At 42.9% G+C, this 14,434-nt stretch overlaps 2 protein-coding genes across 3 annotated transcripts; both read right to left on the bottom strand.

Moving 5' to 3' along the window:
- Positions 1 to 1,345: 1,345 nt before the first annotated feature.
- Positions 1,346 to 6,727, bottom strand: mpv17l (MPV17 mitochondrial membrane protein like; the record flags this gene model as incomplete). The annotated part of the gene is made up of 5 exons (XM_080516222.1): positions 1,346 to 1,376; positions 3,151 to 3,332; positions 4,127 to 4,156; positions 4,239 to 4,309; positions 6,424 to 6,727. The coding sequence occupies 5 exons, from the start codon at positions 6,725 to 6,727 to the stop codon at positions 1,346 to 1,348; spliced, it is 618 nt and encodes a 205-aa protein (XP_080372348.1).
- A 1,381-nt stretch (positions 6,728 to 8,108) lies between these two features.
- ntan1 (N-terminal asparagine amidase) lies at positions 8,109 to 14,144 on the bottom strand. 2 transcript variants are annotated; one of them, XM_080520523.1, is made up of 10 exons: positions 13,985 to 14,144; positions 13,281 to 13,383; positions 12,959 to 13,024; positions 12,766 to 12,874; positions 12,598 to 12,671; positions 12,447 to 12,500; positions 12,312 to 12,365; positions 12,121 to 12,218; positions 11,058 to 11,171; positions 8,109 to 9,674 (listed from the first exon to the last, which is right to left on the bottom strand). In XM_080520523.1, exons 1-10 carry the CDS (start codon positions 14,063 to 14,065, stop codon positions 9,504 to 9,506), a joined length of 924 nt encoding a protein of 307 aa, XP_080376649.1. In that variant the 5' UTR covers positions 14,066 to 14,144; the 3' UTR covers positions 8,109 to 9,503. The 2 variants fall into 2 exon arrangements, with proteins under 2 accessions (XP_080376649.1, XP_080376650.1); XM_080520524.1 differs by lacking the exon at positions 12,312 to 12,365.
- Between the last annotated feature and the right edge of the window lie 290 nt (positions 14,145 to 14,434).

Raw genomic sequence — 14,434 nt, 5'->3', positions numbered from 1 at the left:
TCTTTTGAAGTTGGATGTTTGAAGGGGAGCACAGTCTGAGGCCACGAATGAAACCAAGCTGCAGAGTTAAAACAGTGCAGATTGCTCACGGTACGCCCTGTACTCTATATATTCCCACAAGTGACGGATGCGCAGCCGCATCCATCACGATAACTAATGCAAAGGAGTGAGTCATTCTGGCCAAAACGGACAAAACACACTTCTGACGGACAAAAAATGATGGATGTGGCACATCCAGATAATTTATTATAGAGGTGACGGATTCCTGCTGTGTGGCTGTAAACGCTTCAGTAAACACAATGAATCAAGACTTTTATTAATTTATTAATTCCACAATAAATATAATCTATATATACCACACTTATTTACAACCGATGCAAACATGAGATGAAAACTGTTATTTGATCTTTCTGGGGGGGTTAGAAAAAAAACAGCCAAAAATAAGTGGGTCAGACATTTCACACTGTGCTACAGTATCACACCAGCATTTCAGTGGGTTTGTATTATTAACAACTTTACTGATTTGACATTTCAGACCAGTAAATATCAAAACACATTCGAGGGAATGATAAATTATGAATAAGCACTCAAACGCTAAAATGATATTTGATCTAAACGATGAGATAAAAGTGACAAGACAGCTGCTGCACACACTTATATAATATCCGCAGTGTTCATTCAGTGCAGTGTGACGCAGCGATATGCTGAAGTACCGGCGATTTCTCAGGGTTAACCGCCCCAGAAAAGCAGAACTCGACTTCGATCCTGTGACGTTGAAAAAAAAAAAAAAAACGATTAAAGATTTATGAAACGGGGAAGTTTGTTCCCATGAAAACATTCTTGCGCTGAGCAGCATTGTACTTATTAAAATGACCCATGTCGGGGGAAAAAACGGTTTGACGTCACAAACCAAAGGAGGTCTGAAAGGTCCGAAACAGTTTTCCAGAGTTTCCCATAAGTTACTCCACGGCGCTTTAGGAAGGGAAGAAACCCACAGTTATACATTAGCAATGTACAAAGTCATGCTGACGACATTTCCACGTTCAAGTAAACAGGCTTCCCGGACCAATTTTGTGAATTATTGGTGGAGGAATTCTCAGTAGGATATTGTCACTGTAATATTATGAGAGAAGGGAAATGATTCACACTGTGAAAATCATGCAGTCTAGGAGTTGCTTCATCCAGGTGGAGGTCGCAGGGTTGCTGGAGGCGCAGCGGCAAAAAACAGAGGCCTGCTGCTCAAAGGTAAAACACAGAGGCAGGAAGTCTCACACACACACACACGCACGCGCGCATCTATGGGCAAATCAAAAATGTAAATGTGTGTGAGCGTCGCGTTAATCAGTCAGCGGTGGTCGACCGCCGCTCCCTGGAATCTGAACATGAGATGAACACAAAGTACAAATGCAGGCAGCATTGCAACGTTCAAGTAAATGGATGTTTTGAGACAAACAGTCGAGTATTCATTAAACAAAATAGTTTTCAGTAGTATAATGATTCTGCGGATCCAAAGATTTAGAAACCGTTTGAATTTGTACCGATATGAAGGTAAATCTAATAGATAGTACCTGTGTTTCTCTTTGTTTGGCACTTGATGTACGGAAGCTGAATTTTATATATATATATATATATATATATATATATACATATATATATGCAGCCTCGGCAGATGCTTTAGCTGCCACTCCACACGGTGGAAATAAGAGTTATTACAGTGTGAACAGCTCCTCTGTGTTCTTAATGTAGAATCAGAGCATTGAAATTACTAAAGTCCTCATATTCATCCATCCATCCATCCATCCATCGACTACCACTTATCCGGGGCCGGGTCGCGGAGGCAGCAGTCTGAGCAGAGTTGCCCAGACTTCCCTCACCCCAGACACTTCCTCCAGCTCTTCCAGTGGCACCCCAAGGCGTTCCCAGGCCAGCCGAGAGACGTAGTCCCTCCAGCGTGTCCTGGGTCTGCCCCGAGGCCTCCTACCGGAGGGACATGCCCGGAACACCTCCCTAGGGAGGCGTCCGGGGAGCATCCGAAACAGGTGCCGAGCCACCTCAGCTGGCTCCTCTCGATGTGGAGGAGCAGCGGCTCTACTCCGAGCTCCTTCCGTAACTTCTCTAAGGGTACGCCCAGCCACCCTACGGAGGAAGCTCATTTCAGCCGCTTGTATCCGGGATCTCGTTCTTTCGGTCATGACCCATAGTTCATGACCATAGGTGAGGGTAGGAACGAAGATCGACCGGTAAATCGAGAGCTTCGCTTTTTGGCTCAGCTCCTTCTTCACCACGACGGACCGATACAACGTCCGCATAACTGCAGATGCCGCACCGATCCGCCTGTCGATCTCACGCTCCATCTTTCCCCCACTCGTGAACAAGACCCCAAGATACTTAAACTCCTCCACTTGGGACAAGGGCACTCCACCGACCTGGAGGGGGCAAGCCACCTTTTTCCGGTCGAGAACCATGGCTTCGGATTTAGAGGTGCTGATCCTCATCCCAGCTGCTTCACACTCGGCTGCGAACCGTGTCAATGCACGCTGGAGATCCAGGCTTGATGGGGCCAACAGAACCACATCATCTGCAAATAGCAGAGATGAGATCCTGTGGTCCACAAACTGGACCCCCTCCGGCCCCCGGCTGTGCCTAGAAATTCTGTCCATATATATGATGAACAGAACCGGTGATAAAGGACACCCCTGCCGGAGGCCAACGTGCACTGGGAACAGGTCCGACTTACTGCCGGCAATGCGAACCAGACTCCTGCTCCGGGAATACAAAGACCGAACAGCCCTCAACAAGGGACCCCGGACTCCGTACTCCCGGAGCACCCCCCACAGGACATCTCATAACTAGTGAGAAGAAACGGCAAGTTGGGATGTTCCTGCTGAGCTGCTTTGGTGTTTAAATATTTGTAAAAAACAAAAACAACAACAAATAAAACTGCATAGACGTTCCACACCAGGCGCAGCATTCGTGTCATATTGAGCGCCGTCTTGCAACCTGTGGTCCCGGCAGTGTGAGTGCACCATCAGCTCCTGAGTGAGACGCCACGGCGGCCGGTCGGACCCCGTGTTCTACCTGGGGGGGGGGCTGTGTTACTTTGTGTGTTCAGGTGTTCCCGTTCCCGCCGCCGCCGTCTCGTCCTTGGACTCGGCGCTCTCCGTTGTGGCTCCTGCTTCGCCCTCTTTAGAGGGGAACATCCACGCCATGGCGGCTGCCGCCGTGCCGTCGCCGCTCTGCCGGGAGAAGCAGAGGAAGGTGGCCCAGACGAAGGCGCAGCAGCCGGTGAAGGGGGTCCGCAGGTACAGGGGCACCAAGGCGAAGTTCAGGAACTGAAGGAAGTTGCATTGTTAGAACTGTTCTGTTGTCGCATGTTGGCAAAACTATTACGCTTGTGATCTCAGTCTTTTTGAATTCGTTGGAAGGTTGGTCACGTTAAAGACGTTTATCTTGGAGAAAGGGATCATCTTATGGGGACGGTTTTGTATGTCTCTCTGTACAGACGGAGGTCGTCTCCTCTGTAGTCACAAAATCATCCAGAGATTGTTTTTTTTAACGGGGTTTACTCTAATCAGATTTATTTCTAGTCTGAGTTGTGCTTGAAAACATTTCTTGACCCTCCAAACTTTCTGAATAATTATGCAAAGTTGACTCTTAATGGTAATAAATATTCATTCATTGAAGATGTCTGATTTTAACTGTTTAAGCTGGGTTTTTTGCTTGTATAGTTGTTTTTGTTTGAATACTTTGTGTTAAAAAAGTTCAATAAAAATATTGTTTAAAAAAAAACAAGCTTTCATTCATTGAGACAGTTACCAAAGATTCACTGCCGTATGCAACACATCTCTGATTATATGAATGAACTCATTTGTGGAGCTTTGAGAAACAATCAGACATTTTCATGTTTATTTACTGAATTTCATGTTGTTTTCTGAGATGGTTTGCAAAACAGATGGACTGAAGCTTCTTTAGCACGATAACTTTTCATTCTCACTGTATCTTTGTTTTTTTTGTATATCTCATGATGAAAATAAAATAAAACGGACTCTCCAACTCTCAATCTTCAAATCGCGTCGTCCGACTGCGACTCGGCTCGATCGGCTGCAGACAAAAGGTGAATATTTACCTGCATGAAGGGCCAGAACATGAGTCCAGTCTGGAAAAGAAGAGACGAATAAAGCCAGTCGGTCTTTGTCGCCAACAAACGAGTGCGGAGGAGAGAAAGTCGCTCCACTCACCTTGTATGTGTTCAGGAATTTCTCCCTCCAGTCCTCGAAGATGTCGTCTTTACCCTCCAAGAAACTGACGCCTGGACGACAGATGAGGGTTTTTACCATTTCAGTCTCTCACAGACAGTAAAAACACCACAGAAAAAAAATTGTTACCATGGAAACCAAGAGATCATGCTTCTGATGCAAAAAATAAAAAAAATTAAAAAATGTTCCTCTTTAAACACAACTTTGCACAATTTTGTAGCATTAATATTTCGCTTGACTTGCCAAAGGAAAGGTTAATAATTCACATGGACCTGGAACGAGAGGGCGACACTTGTAACAATGTTACATAATTTGTTCTTCTGGCGTTTGAAGGTTAAGCTTTGTACTTCCAGCACAACTACTGTAATGTGGCTGCCAATCTTCTTCTTTTTTTAATTTATTTAATAAAAAAAACCAACAACAACAACATAAATACATTCCGGACGTCTTTCATGTGACCTCTACGAGTCAAAGTCCTTTTGACAACACAATGAGCGGCGGCTGGTCGTTGCGGCTCCAGTGAGACGCCGCCAGCGCCGGTGTCACGTTACAGATTGACAGATATGCGATCAGTCTCAGAGGTTAACCATTAGCAGGCTGGGAGACAGTTCACACTGTCTCCCAGTGACCTTAAGCCATTACTGCTCCAGCCTGCTGGGGTCAACGAACTGACCCCAAGCTTTTCTTTTTTTTTTTTCATTTTCAACACAATCTCTGTCAGGTAATCTTGGAAACTGAAACACATTCCTCGACATCACGTACCGAATGAGTGAACATCACCTTAAACACTTACTGAACCTCGAGTTTAGAGCCACTGTGGATTTGTTATGAACTCCTGAAAATGTCTGTTTTTCAAAGATATGCGTTTGAAACTACAGTCATTTGTTGTGAATCGCCCGTGAAGCTGCGCTGTAGCAGCTCTACTACAAAATAAAGTCAATTCCAACCACAGATCCTCAGAGATAATGACGACGATATTATGATCATGTCACACAAACTGACTGTCATTGCAGTAGAAAAAAAGCCGTCAGAGCTGTTTTGTTGCACCTTTGACTGAAACTGAAGAATTCGTCACATCGTTTCATGATTTAACAGCTTGAAATGTTTGTTGTGTCGGTTATCTTCAGTGTGATGTGTCATGAGAGGGTCAGCAGGTTGTCAGATGCTTTCAAATGCAAAAAAAAGTAAAACCAAACTCCTAAAACTAGATTTGTTTAAAATTTCATCAAACTGCACTTTGATTTCCTTTAGACAGATGTTGGACCTCTGGGACCTCCACTGACCCAGAATCATTCTATTGAACTGTCACTTATATACGAAATGTTTACAAAAGTAATGTAAGGAGGTTTGTGTTAGATTCACAAGGCATCCATGCAATGTCTAGCAAAGACATACAAAAACTTTCTTTCTGGCGTTCTGGAGGACGTCTCCTGGAAGACGTCTCCTGGAGGACGTCTCCTGGACAGCGACCGCAGTGGACTGAGGGAGCTGCGCAGGGGATTGTGGGAAATGCTTTGTTTTGGCCGTCGCCATAGCTTTTGTGTTTAAGCTTTGTGTTCCTGTTGGTCCCCTGCTGTTGGTTATTGTCCCTGTGTCTCCCTGTGTCTTTGTTGGTTTGTTTGAATGCATTTTGTGTTGCACCGTGAGCTGACGGCGAGCACACTCAACAACAGGGTTGTGTGTGTGTGTGTATTTGTTAAATGACCTCAGTATGTATAAGTGTTGTTTAAATCTGTTACCTTTCATTCGCTATAATTAAAAGAAGATTAAATAAAAAAAGATTCAAAAGTAACATTTGTATTTTGGGGATTATTTCTTTGTTGTTACATAGGTTTAACAATTGTTTAAAAGCTGGTGTTCTTTTCTTTCATTTGCAGCGTGTTTTAACTAAAGAAGTTGATGAAGTGCTAATAAAGTAAAATGAAACGAAACTGAAACAAAACTGAAACGAAAACAAAACAAAACAAAACAAATATACAAAAATAAAATAAAATAAAATACATTTCTGAGCAATTCACCCCTTGGGGGGGGGGGGGGGGGGGGTTGATACCTAACCCCGGGGGTCTCTATTGTATCTCTGCCCCGGACCCCCGGGGGGCCTCCACACTGCCCCTGCCCCGGAGCCCCAGACCCCCGGGGAGCCTCCACTCCGCCCCTGCCCGCTGACCTGTGTAGAAGACGCTGGTCGCCAGGGGCGCCGCGGTGGTCTGGTCCAGGACCAGCTTCCTCACCACCATCCCGACGGAGTTCCCGGGAAAGCGCCGCTCCAGGAAGCGCATCCAGAAGAAGCTCAAGTTGCCATGGAAACTGAAGGCGACCACGGCCACGTTGCGGGTCTGCGTCCAGTCCACCGCGTCCTTCCCGGACAGCTGCTGGTGGACGAAGTCCCCGCCGGCGAACAGGCAGCCGTACAGACCCACGTTGGTGACCCAGGGGAACCGGCGCACCTGCCTCAGGAACGCCTGTCGCATCGTTTGACCCGCTCGAAAGTTTAAAATAAATAAGTTAAATAAATACAACGTCTTAAATGTGGACTAGCTAAACGCTGCTACACGGAGCGTCCTCTGTCTCTGAAGGTCTGCGCATCACCGGGAGGGATGACTTCAGCACGATAGTCGTCATCAGCGGAACAGTGGAATCGTTTCAACTCCACTCAACGATTCCCCCGGAGGTTAAACTACAGGACGATACTCGTCCAGTAACGTCCAGCTGCACGGTTCGTCTGAGGTCTGGCCGTCAGTGATCCGCCGGCCGGGTGGGTCGCTCCCTACGTAACTTACGTTACGCCCCTTTTTGCGTAAAAAAAATAATAAAAGTGCGTGACGTTGAAAAGGCGGAACTGGAAGTCTGCAGTCAGGTTGTTTTACGTCAAAATCCAGGTTCCTGATGATTCTTAGTTATAAAAAACAAACAAAAAAAAACTGTTCCTCTGGTGAAAACTGTTCCCAGAGAAGGACATTTAAACAATTATTTCTACACCTGAACCAAAGTGATTATAGGGGCCACACAGAGAGGCGAAAATTATGAACATATTGGCATTTAATGAACTTTGTAACTTGATTTTTTTAAAATCTGTTTAAGCAGTGTAATAGCCTGTCAGCCTGCAATTTTTAATGTATCATTACATTACAGGAGAGGTGGTCACAGGATCAAACTGTTAAGAAAGAGACCTCTCAAATAATAATTCATCAAAAAGATAAGTCATTATTTTTCCACCCACCGTTTTAAAATTGAGAAATTTGTCAAAATCACTTGAATTTGTGCAATTTCTTGCAAAAATGACACACGCAGTTAAAAAGATACACATCCAGAGCCAATCGCACAGCTGCGCGAGAAAAAAATATGATAATCCACTCTCATCAGGAAGGTTTACAAAATACAGAGTTCAGTTATTTGAATTTTGTTTAAAATAAAGTGCACAAATTAATTTTTACTCCTTCAAGATTGCTCCTGGCACATAAACCTTTACCTGACATTTTAGCATGAAGACGATCATGTCTGAGCAGAACATGTCACAACAACTTCAGTGAAAAGTTGAAAGTATTTTTCTTTTTTCTTTGTTTTTTTTTTTTTTTATATAACACAATTTAGAGAGCTCTGAAATTCCTGCCATGAGCCCAAAAAACATCCCAGTTCATTTGGCCATACGAGTTTGAAGACACAGTACGCCAAACCAAAGTGTTTCTGAAATGAGACGGGAGAAATTTAAAACAAACGTTTATCCATTTTGAAAACTTCATTCACTCAAGACAATACAACCATTTAACAATCGATTTGATCATTTACATTTATTTAGCAACTATGTTCACTGGTTACACTGAATGTCAGACAAACAACCAACGAGAAGGCAAATCTTTCTTCTTCTTTTTTTTTTTTAACCACCATTTCAAAATCAAGAAGTTACTTGTATTCATTTTTTGTTTTTTGGTCACTATGGAACTCGTGTCAGTTCTTGCAAAAATGACAATACACATGCAGTTAAAAAGACAGACATTTGCAGCCAATTGTACAGCAAGATGAGAAAATGATGACAAAACATTATCATCAAGAAGGTGCATTTTTAATATGAACAGAACAATAAATCTGTAAAAGACAAGAGAATTTTCTTTACAATAAAGTGCCGAAATAAGATTATACTCCTCACCAGTAAATGTAAACCTTTACCTGACCTCTTCAGCCCATAACGATTTGATCATACTTATGAAACCTTTTTTTTTTTTAGATTTGAAATCATTTATACTAAATTAAGACTTTTGGGGGGGGGGGGGGGTCAATTTCAGTAAAAAATAAATAAATAAATAATGGACATTTGATTTCACTTTTTTTTGATATTGTCTTCATACTCTACTATAAACCTTTTTTATGCTTTGGAGAAGAAAAAAAAAATCAATAAATAGAAAACTGAACATAAAGATCCACATGAGACAAACAAACCCAGACCTGAACCTCAGATCACAAAAACCATCAGCACCTGGAATGAGGAAGCGTCACAGACATTAAAAGGCTCACCCCCTACTGAGCGGGTCACCAGTTTTCCAAAATAACAACAAAACATGGATGACCAGGGGCACGAAAGCAGTGGAAGGAATCCAAGGTCTCCAGGTCCAGCCGACATTGGCTTTAAGGATAAAGGACTTTTTTTAAAAGGCCGACCACAGCATGTGTTTTTTTTTTTAATCCTGTACAATTATTTTAAGATGATCATCAACGGTCAGCTGGTGGAGGAAGTGCAGAGTTTTCAGTGTCTGGGGACAAAGATTTGACACGACATGCTGACTCTCGTCTACAAAAAGGCACGACCACGTCTCCACCTGCTCAGGAAACTCGGGACTTTTAAACGTCAGCAGAGACATTTTTAACACTTGTTGACGGACCGCACATTCAATACACACTGTTTTTATCTGTTGTTTGTGAGTGGGTTTTATAATCGTGGGAAGCCATGTCGAAGACTAATTTCTGTTTTCACTAAAGAAGAGACAATAGAGTTTCTATCTATCTATCTATCGTCAGATTGTATAAGGTGCAGATTTCCTGCAGCAGCAGAGGGGAAACCAAGTGTTGGAAGTCAAACCAGTCTGGAGTTATTGCATGACAATTACCGTCTGTGATAAGACACTTTTTTTTTTTTTTTAAATGACAGCGGGTGAAAAGGTCACAGTGCTTCCTTTGAGCCGAGAGGCAAAAAAAAAGAAAAAAAAAAAAGCAGTTCGGGTACCAAGTGAAGGTTCATGGAGGGACGGGGGCGCCTCAGGACGGGGCGGCCCGCTCCCAGTCCCCCGCCGCGGTCCGGTGGTAGAGCTGCGGCTGACCCCCCGGGAAGAGACTGCCGGGACTGGGATGGTCCAGGAGGAAACGGATGGTGGACTTCATGCCCTGGACGAAGTGCGGCGGTTCGGCCGCGGGAGACGTGGACAGGTACTGCGCAGCAGGGAAACAAGGCGTCAGCGCAGACACAACGCGGCGACGCCATCACATTCTGGATCGGGAGCGAGGGTCATTTCAACCGTCAAAACCAGTTTGAGGGTTTAAACAGCACATTATTTTAGTCCTTTCATGACGTATTTATTTTTTATTTATGGCCTAAAATGCTGTGCGGTTGGTTACCGTATTTTCCGCACTATAAGGCGCACCTAAATACCACACATTTTCTCAAAAGCTGCCAGTGCGCCTTATAACCCGGTGCGCCTTATATATGGAAGAATTGCTCTACTGGAGACTGCTATTTGACAGCTGAACAACCAGAAGCTTTTATTTTGACAACTCCAACTTTGCAACTGGACCTTCAGAGCGGACGACACTCCACACAACACCTTCATCACTCATGGTTGCACACCAACATTCTAACAAACCAAAATAAACTAGATGAAATAATTACTCCCTAAACTGGGGAACAAAAACACAACATAAACACAATCAACACAACACCAAGCCCAACAACGACCCACAATAACCTCCAACAACACAAAACATGAATTCCCATCATGCCTTGCATCCTGAGCTCCTCAGTGCAGCCGATAGCTGCAATGAATTATGGGAGTTTCTGTTTGTGGTGTTTTAAATGCAATTATTGGGGGTTATATTTGGTTTGTGGTGTCGGTAATAATTGTGTTGTGTTGTGTTTTTGTTGCTTAGTTCATGTAGTTTAGTTTATTACCGGTAGTTGTAAGTTGTCAACCAGCAGTGAAGAAGGTTTTGTGTGTAGTGTCGTCCTGGCATAGGCTGCAGGTAGGACTATCAAAATAAAGTGTGTGCATCTCTCTGGGTGTTAGAATCAGTGGAAAATGTAACCTAATGGCTTTGAGCTGTAAAGGTTGCTGACCACTGGTCTATTCCATGCGCCTTATAATGCAGTGTGCCTTATATATGAACAAAGTTGTAAATTATGTCAATCAATGTAGGTGCACCTTAAAATCCGGTGCACCTTATAGTGCGGAAAATACAGTACTTATTCTTAAATGTTTACCTTTTTAAGCTAAATATTTACAATTGCCATTATAAATTAATCAAGAAGATATTTAGGGGAAAAAAACAACCTCAGTGAGACATCCTGTATGGTTTCATCCAAGTGAGTTACAACTTCTTGAAATTAGAAGCGTATCTGCAGCTGATTTCAGTTTGCTTCATAGGACAATACAACCAATAGCATCACAGCATTCGTCCTCATGTTTGTTTTTAATAAAGCCGGTGTACACAGAGTGCAGCTCAAACCGTTTATGAAGGAAGTGAGAAAACGTGCAAAACGGTGTAAAATTCTAAACGTTAAAAAAAAGCAGAGCAAAGCATCGGTGGAGTCAAATTTACCTTTAAAATTGTGGCGTCACTTTGGAGCAGCCAGAAGGCAATGTCCAGATTAGGCGACCACGTGCATGGGCCAATTTTAACGAGGCCTTGTCTGGAGTCGTAAATTTCAGCCATCTGTCAGAAGAGAAAACAAATATTTGAAGTATTCTGGTTTGGTTTCTTTTTTCTTTTTTTTTTTTTATTTAAGGTAGTGCAGATAAACAATACAAAACAGTAAACAATTGCAAATATGTGTGAAAATGAACAATACTTTACCTCAAATACTATTTACATAATGTGTGTGTGTGTGTGCTTGTATATGAAATACTAAGCGTGATTTGGTTACGTATATGGAGGAAACAGAGGAGAAAGGAAATAGTTTGTATAGTAACATGGGCCGAAAGGAGCAAAAGTGGAAAAAAAAAAGTGAAATTATCCATTTTGTAGAAATTGAATGAGTTTGTTTTGGAGTTGAGGCTCTATTGTCATAAATCCAGGGAGTGTTGACTGAGGTTCTGTAATAATATAGTCAGACAGCAGATTTTTCCATTGATGTATACTGATATTATGTTTTGATTTCCAGTTTGTGAGTATGGTTTCCTTGGCGATGGTTCGGGCTACAAGCAGTAGTTTAGCATGTGGTGAGCCGAGAGTGATGTGGGGGTCCAGGAGGGCAGAGAGGGAGTCTGTCACCTGCCTCCAAAAAAAGTGAGACAGGTGAACAGAACCATATGGCGTGAATGTAGCCGTCAGTGGTGTTTTGTGTGCAGTTTGTACACGTATCAGAGTTTGTGGTGAATTTAGAGAGTTTCTGTCCTGTGAGGTGAGTTCTGTGTATTGGTTTGTATTCTATCAGTTGTAGATTTGCATTTGTAGACATACTGTAGATGTTATTGCATATCTGAGCCCAGAAGTTGGCATCAGGAGCAAGTGACAGGCCTTGTTCCCATTTGTGATGTGGAATTGCCATGTCTTTGTCTGACTGAGCGATCATTTTATACAGTTTGGTTGTGGTTTGGTCTCTTGGGACTGTGTCCTGAGTCGATAAAGGGGAACACAGTTGAATGAGACGGACAGTTCCTACCTCTCCCCCGGTGAAGGTCCGGGCTGATCGCAGCTCCTCCGCTGGACCTTTATGAGTAAAGGATGCGGGGAACACGTCGCCGCTTCGAACATTTACACCTGCGCAGAAATACACAGTGTCATCAGTGGAACGACAAGCAGCAACCCCCCCCCCACCCCCACCCCCCCGTTCGCAGGAGATCCGTCACTCACCTATTCCATATATCATGGGTCTATGAGTTCCATTGACAACAACGTCGTTCATTTCTACAAACAAAATGAAGGCGACTTAGACGAAGGTTTGATTGTAAACAATGTGAAATAGCTTCACAGACATCTGACGGTTACCTGTGATGCAGCAGGTTTCAAGATGAACGTCCTCTTCCTGGTTCTGGAACGCTGCTGTAGAGTGATTAAAAAAAAAAAAAAAAAATGTATGCATTTGAACAAAAAAAGTAAATATTGGTTCATATCAAGCCACAGCACTGTGGAATCATACCCAGAATGTTAAGGCTGAGTTTGTGTGACGTTTTTGACTCATCGTTGAATCCGCCAACCAGATGAAGCTCAAGTCTACAGAATGGAAAGAAACGATTTTTTTAAAAAAGACACTTGCATTGCGTATTTGTGTGTGTGTGTGCGTGTGTGTGTGTGTGTGTGTGTGTACCTGCCCTCTTTGCAGGCGTCACTCAGTGACATGACCGCTTTCACGAGCAGCTGGATTTCAGAAGAGGTGCTGGAACCGTCACAGTGAGCAATACAAGCAGCTCCACTTCCTAAGAAAACAAACATTTTTTTTTTTTTTTTTTTTAACCTTCACACAAAAGCATACAACATGATTCTATTAATGGGAATCTTACCGGTGTGACGCAGCACGACCAAATGACAGGTGGTCGCATCCTCCGATCCAATGACCGAAACAGAATCTGAGACAAATCAGACCCGACATGTTATCGTCCAAACAGTGAGTTTTAAATAGCAAATGAGTCGAGGAACAAAAGCCCAGTGGAATTTCTGTTGGTGATACACGCCTTCAAACTTGACTGACAACATTGGTGCCACTGATTATTTAATAAGATTGGAAGTTTTTGGAAAGTGTTTTACGAAATTGATATACAGTATCATGAGATGCAACTTTGCTGTGCTGTGATTCTGCAACATCAATCGTGTCGCTTTACTTACTGTCTGCTGGCGTCGTTGCAGCAAACTCTCGTTGTTGGACGTACAGGAGGCACTTTGGATCGACGTCAACAAGCGGCATAGAACGAAATGCTCTGGCATTATCCTGTGGTACGAGAGGAAAGAAACTGTTATTTTACACACGTGTCACACTATAATGTGCATAATGCCATCCAGAGACATGCCCAATGGGTAAAGACTGTGGGTATCATAATAGCCTTTGAGTTTAAACTTTAAAGTTTTTCTTTGTTCTGGTGTGGAGTATACTTGACGAAACTGTCTATATTTTTCACAAAACTATACAATTACTACCAGAAATGACTACAATCTCACCCCTGCTTTAAATAACAGACAGTTCTTACAAGTGTACCAGCTTTATTTCTCCCAATCTTTACATTTCATGGCAACCAGACCAAAACAAATAATATAACCGCATCTAATATTGAAGGGCGACACGATGTCATATTTAGGTTTTCAGGAGATTTAATCTTATTTTAGTTAATTATGCTTCTATTTGCTCGCCATCGATTTAATGACAGAACTAAAACTGCGTCGTCTATTACGGTATTTTCATTTTAAAGCTGTAGTTAGTTACACTAGTGAAATCCCAATCTAAAAGACAGAATTCCTGGTTAACTGATGAAATGAAAACAGAAAAGTGTGAATGGCGGCGATGCTAAAACGAGCCACACTTCGTGGAAACAAACCTGCAAATGTGGATTCCTGTCGTACAGCTCCGCTGTTGATCTTATGCGGTCCACTTCTCTGTTCTTGATTAATAAAGGCATGTCCGCGGGCTGGTTGTCCTGCTCTTGTAAACACCAATATGTTCGTATTTGTACAATAATTTAGCTCATCCTGCAACCTCGACAGGAGCTCACTTCTTCTCTTCACTGAAAACAGTCCGGTCTATCGCCCCCTATCGGTGCGCCACATACTCGTTCATATCACACTTTAAACCTTTACTTTTATTATATGGGTTGTAATGAATAGTATTCATAATGAGAATTTTATGAAGTGCTTGTGGATATTTATTCTGTGGTGTAACTGTTAGACGGGCCAACAAAACATTTAAAAACAAAGGGCTAACACGGCTCGTATTCACCACCACCCGTTGCGTGCTGTTGCGTGCGTAATGACTCGCCCGTTCACACGCA

The sequence above is a fragment of the Blennius ocellaris genome (assembly GCF_963422515.1).
Source record: "Blennius ocellaris genome assembly, chromosome: 3".
NCBI lineage: Eukaryota > Metazoa > Chordata > Actinopteri > Blenniiformes > Blenniidae > Blennius > Blennius ocellaris.
This window is presented reverse-complemented; position numbering and strand designations above follow the sequence as displayed.

Excerpts from the sequence above, each read along its gene's own strand:
- ntan1 (XM_080520523.1), bottom strand. The coding sequence starts at position 14,065 with ATGCCTTTATTAATCAAGAACAGAGAAGTGGACCGCATAAGATCAACA. Across the intron at positions 13,384-13,984 it reads ACAGGAATCCACATTTGCAG|GATAATGCCAGAGCATTTCG; the intron begins GTTTGTTTCCAC and ends CTCGTACCACAG. Across the intron at positions 12,501-12,597 it reads ACTCAGCCTTAACATTCTGG|CAGCGTTCCAGAACCAGGAA; the intron begins GTATGATTCCAC and ends ATCACTCTACAG.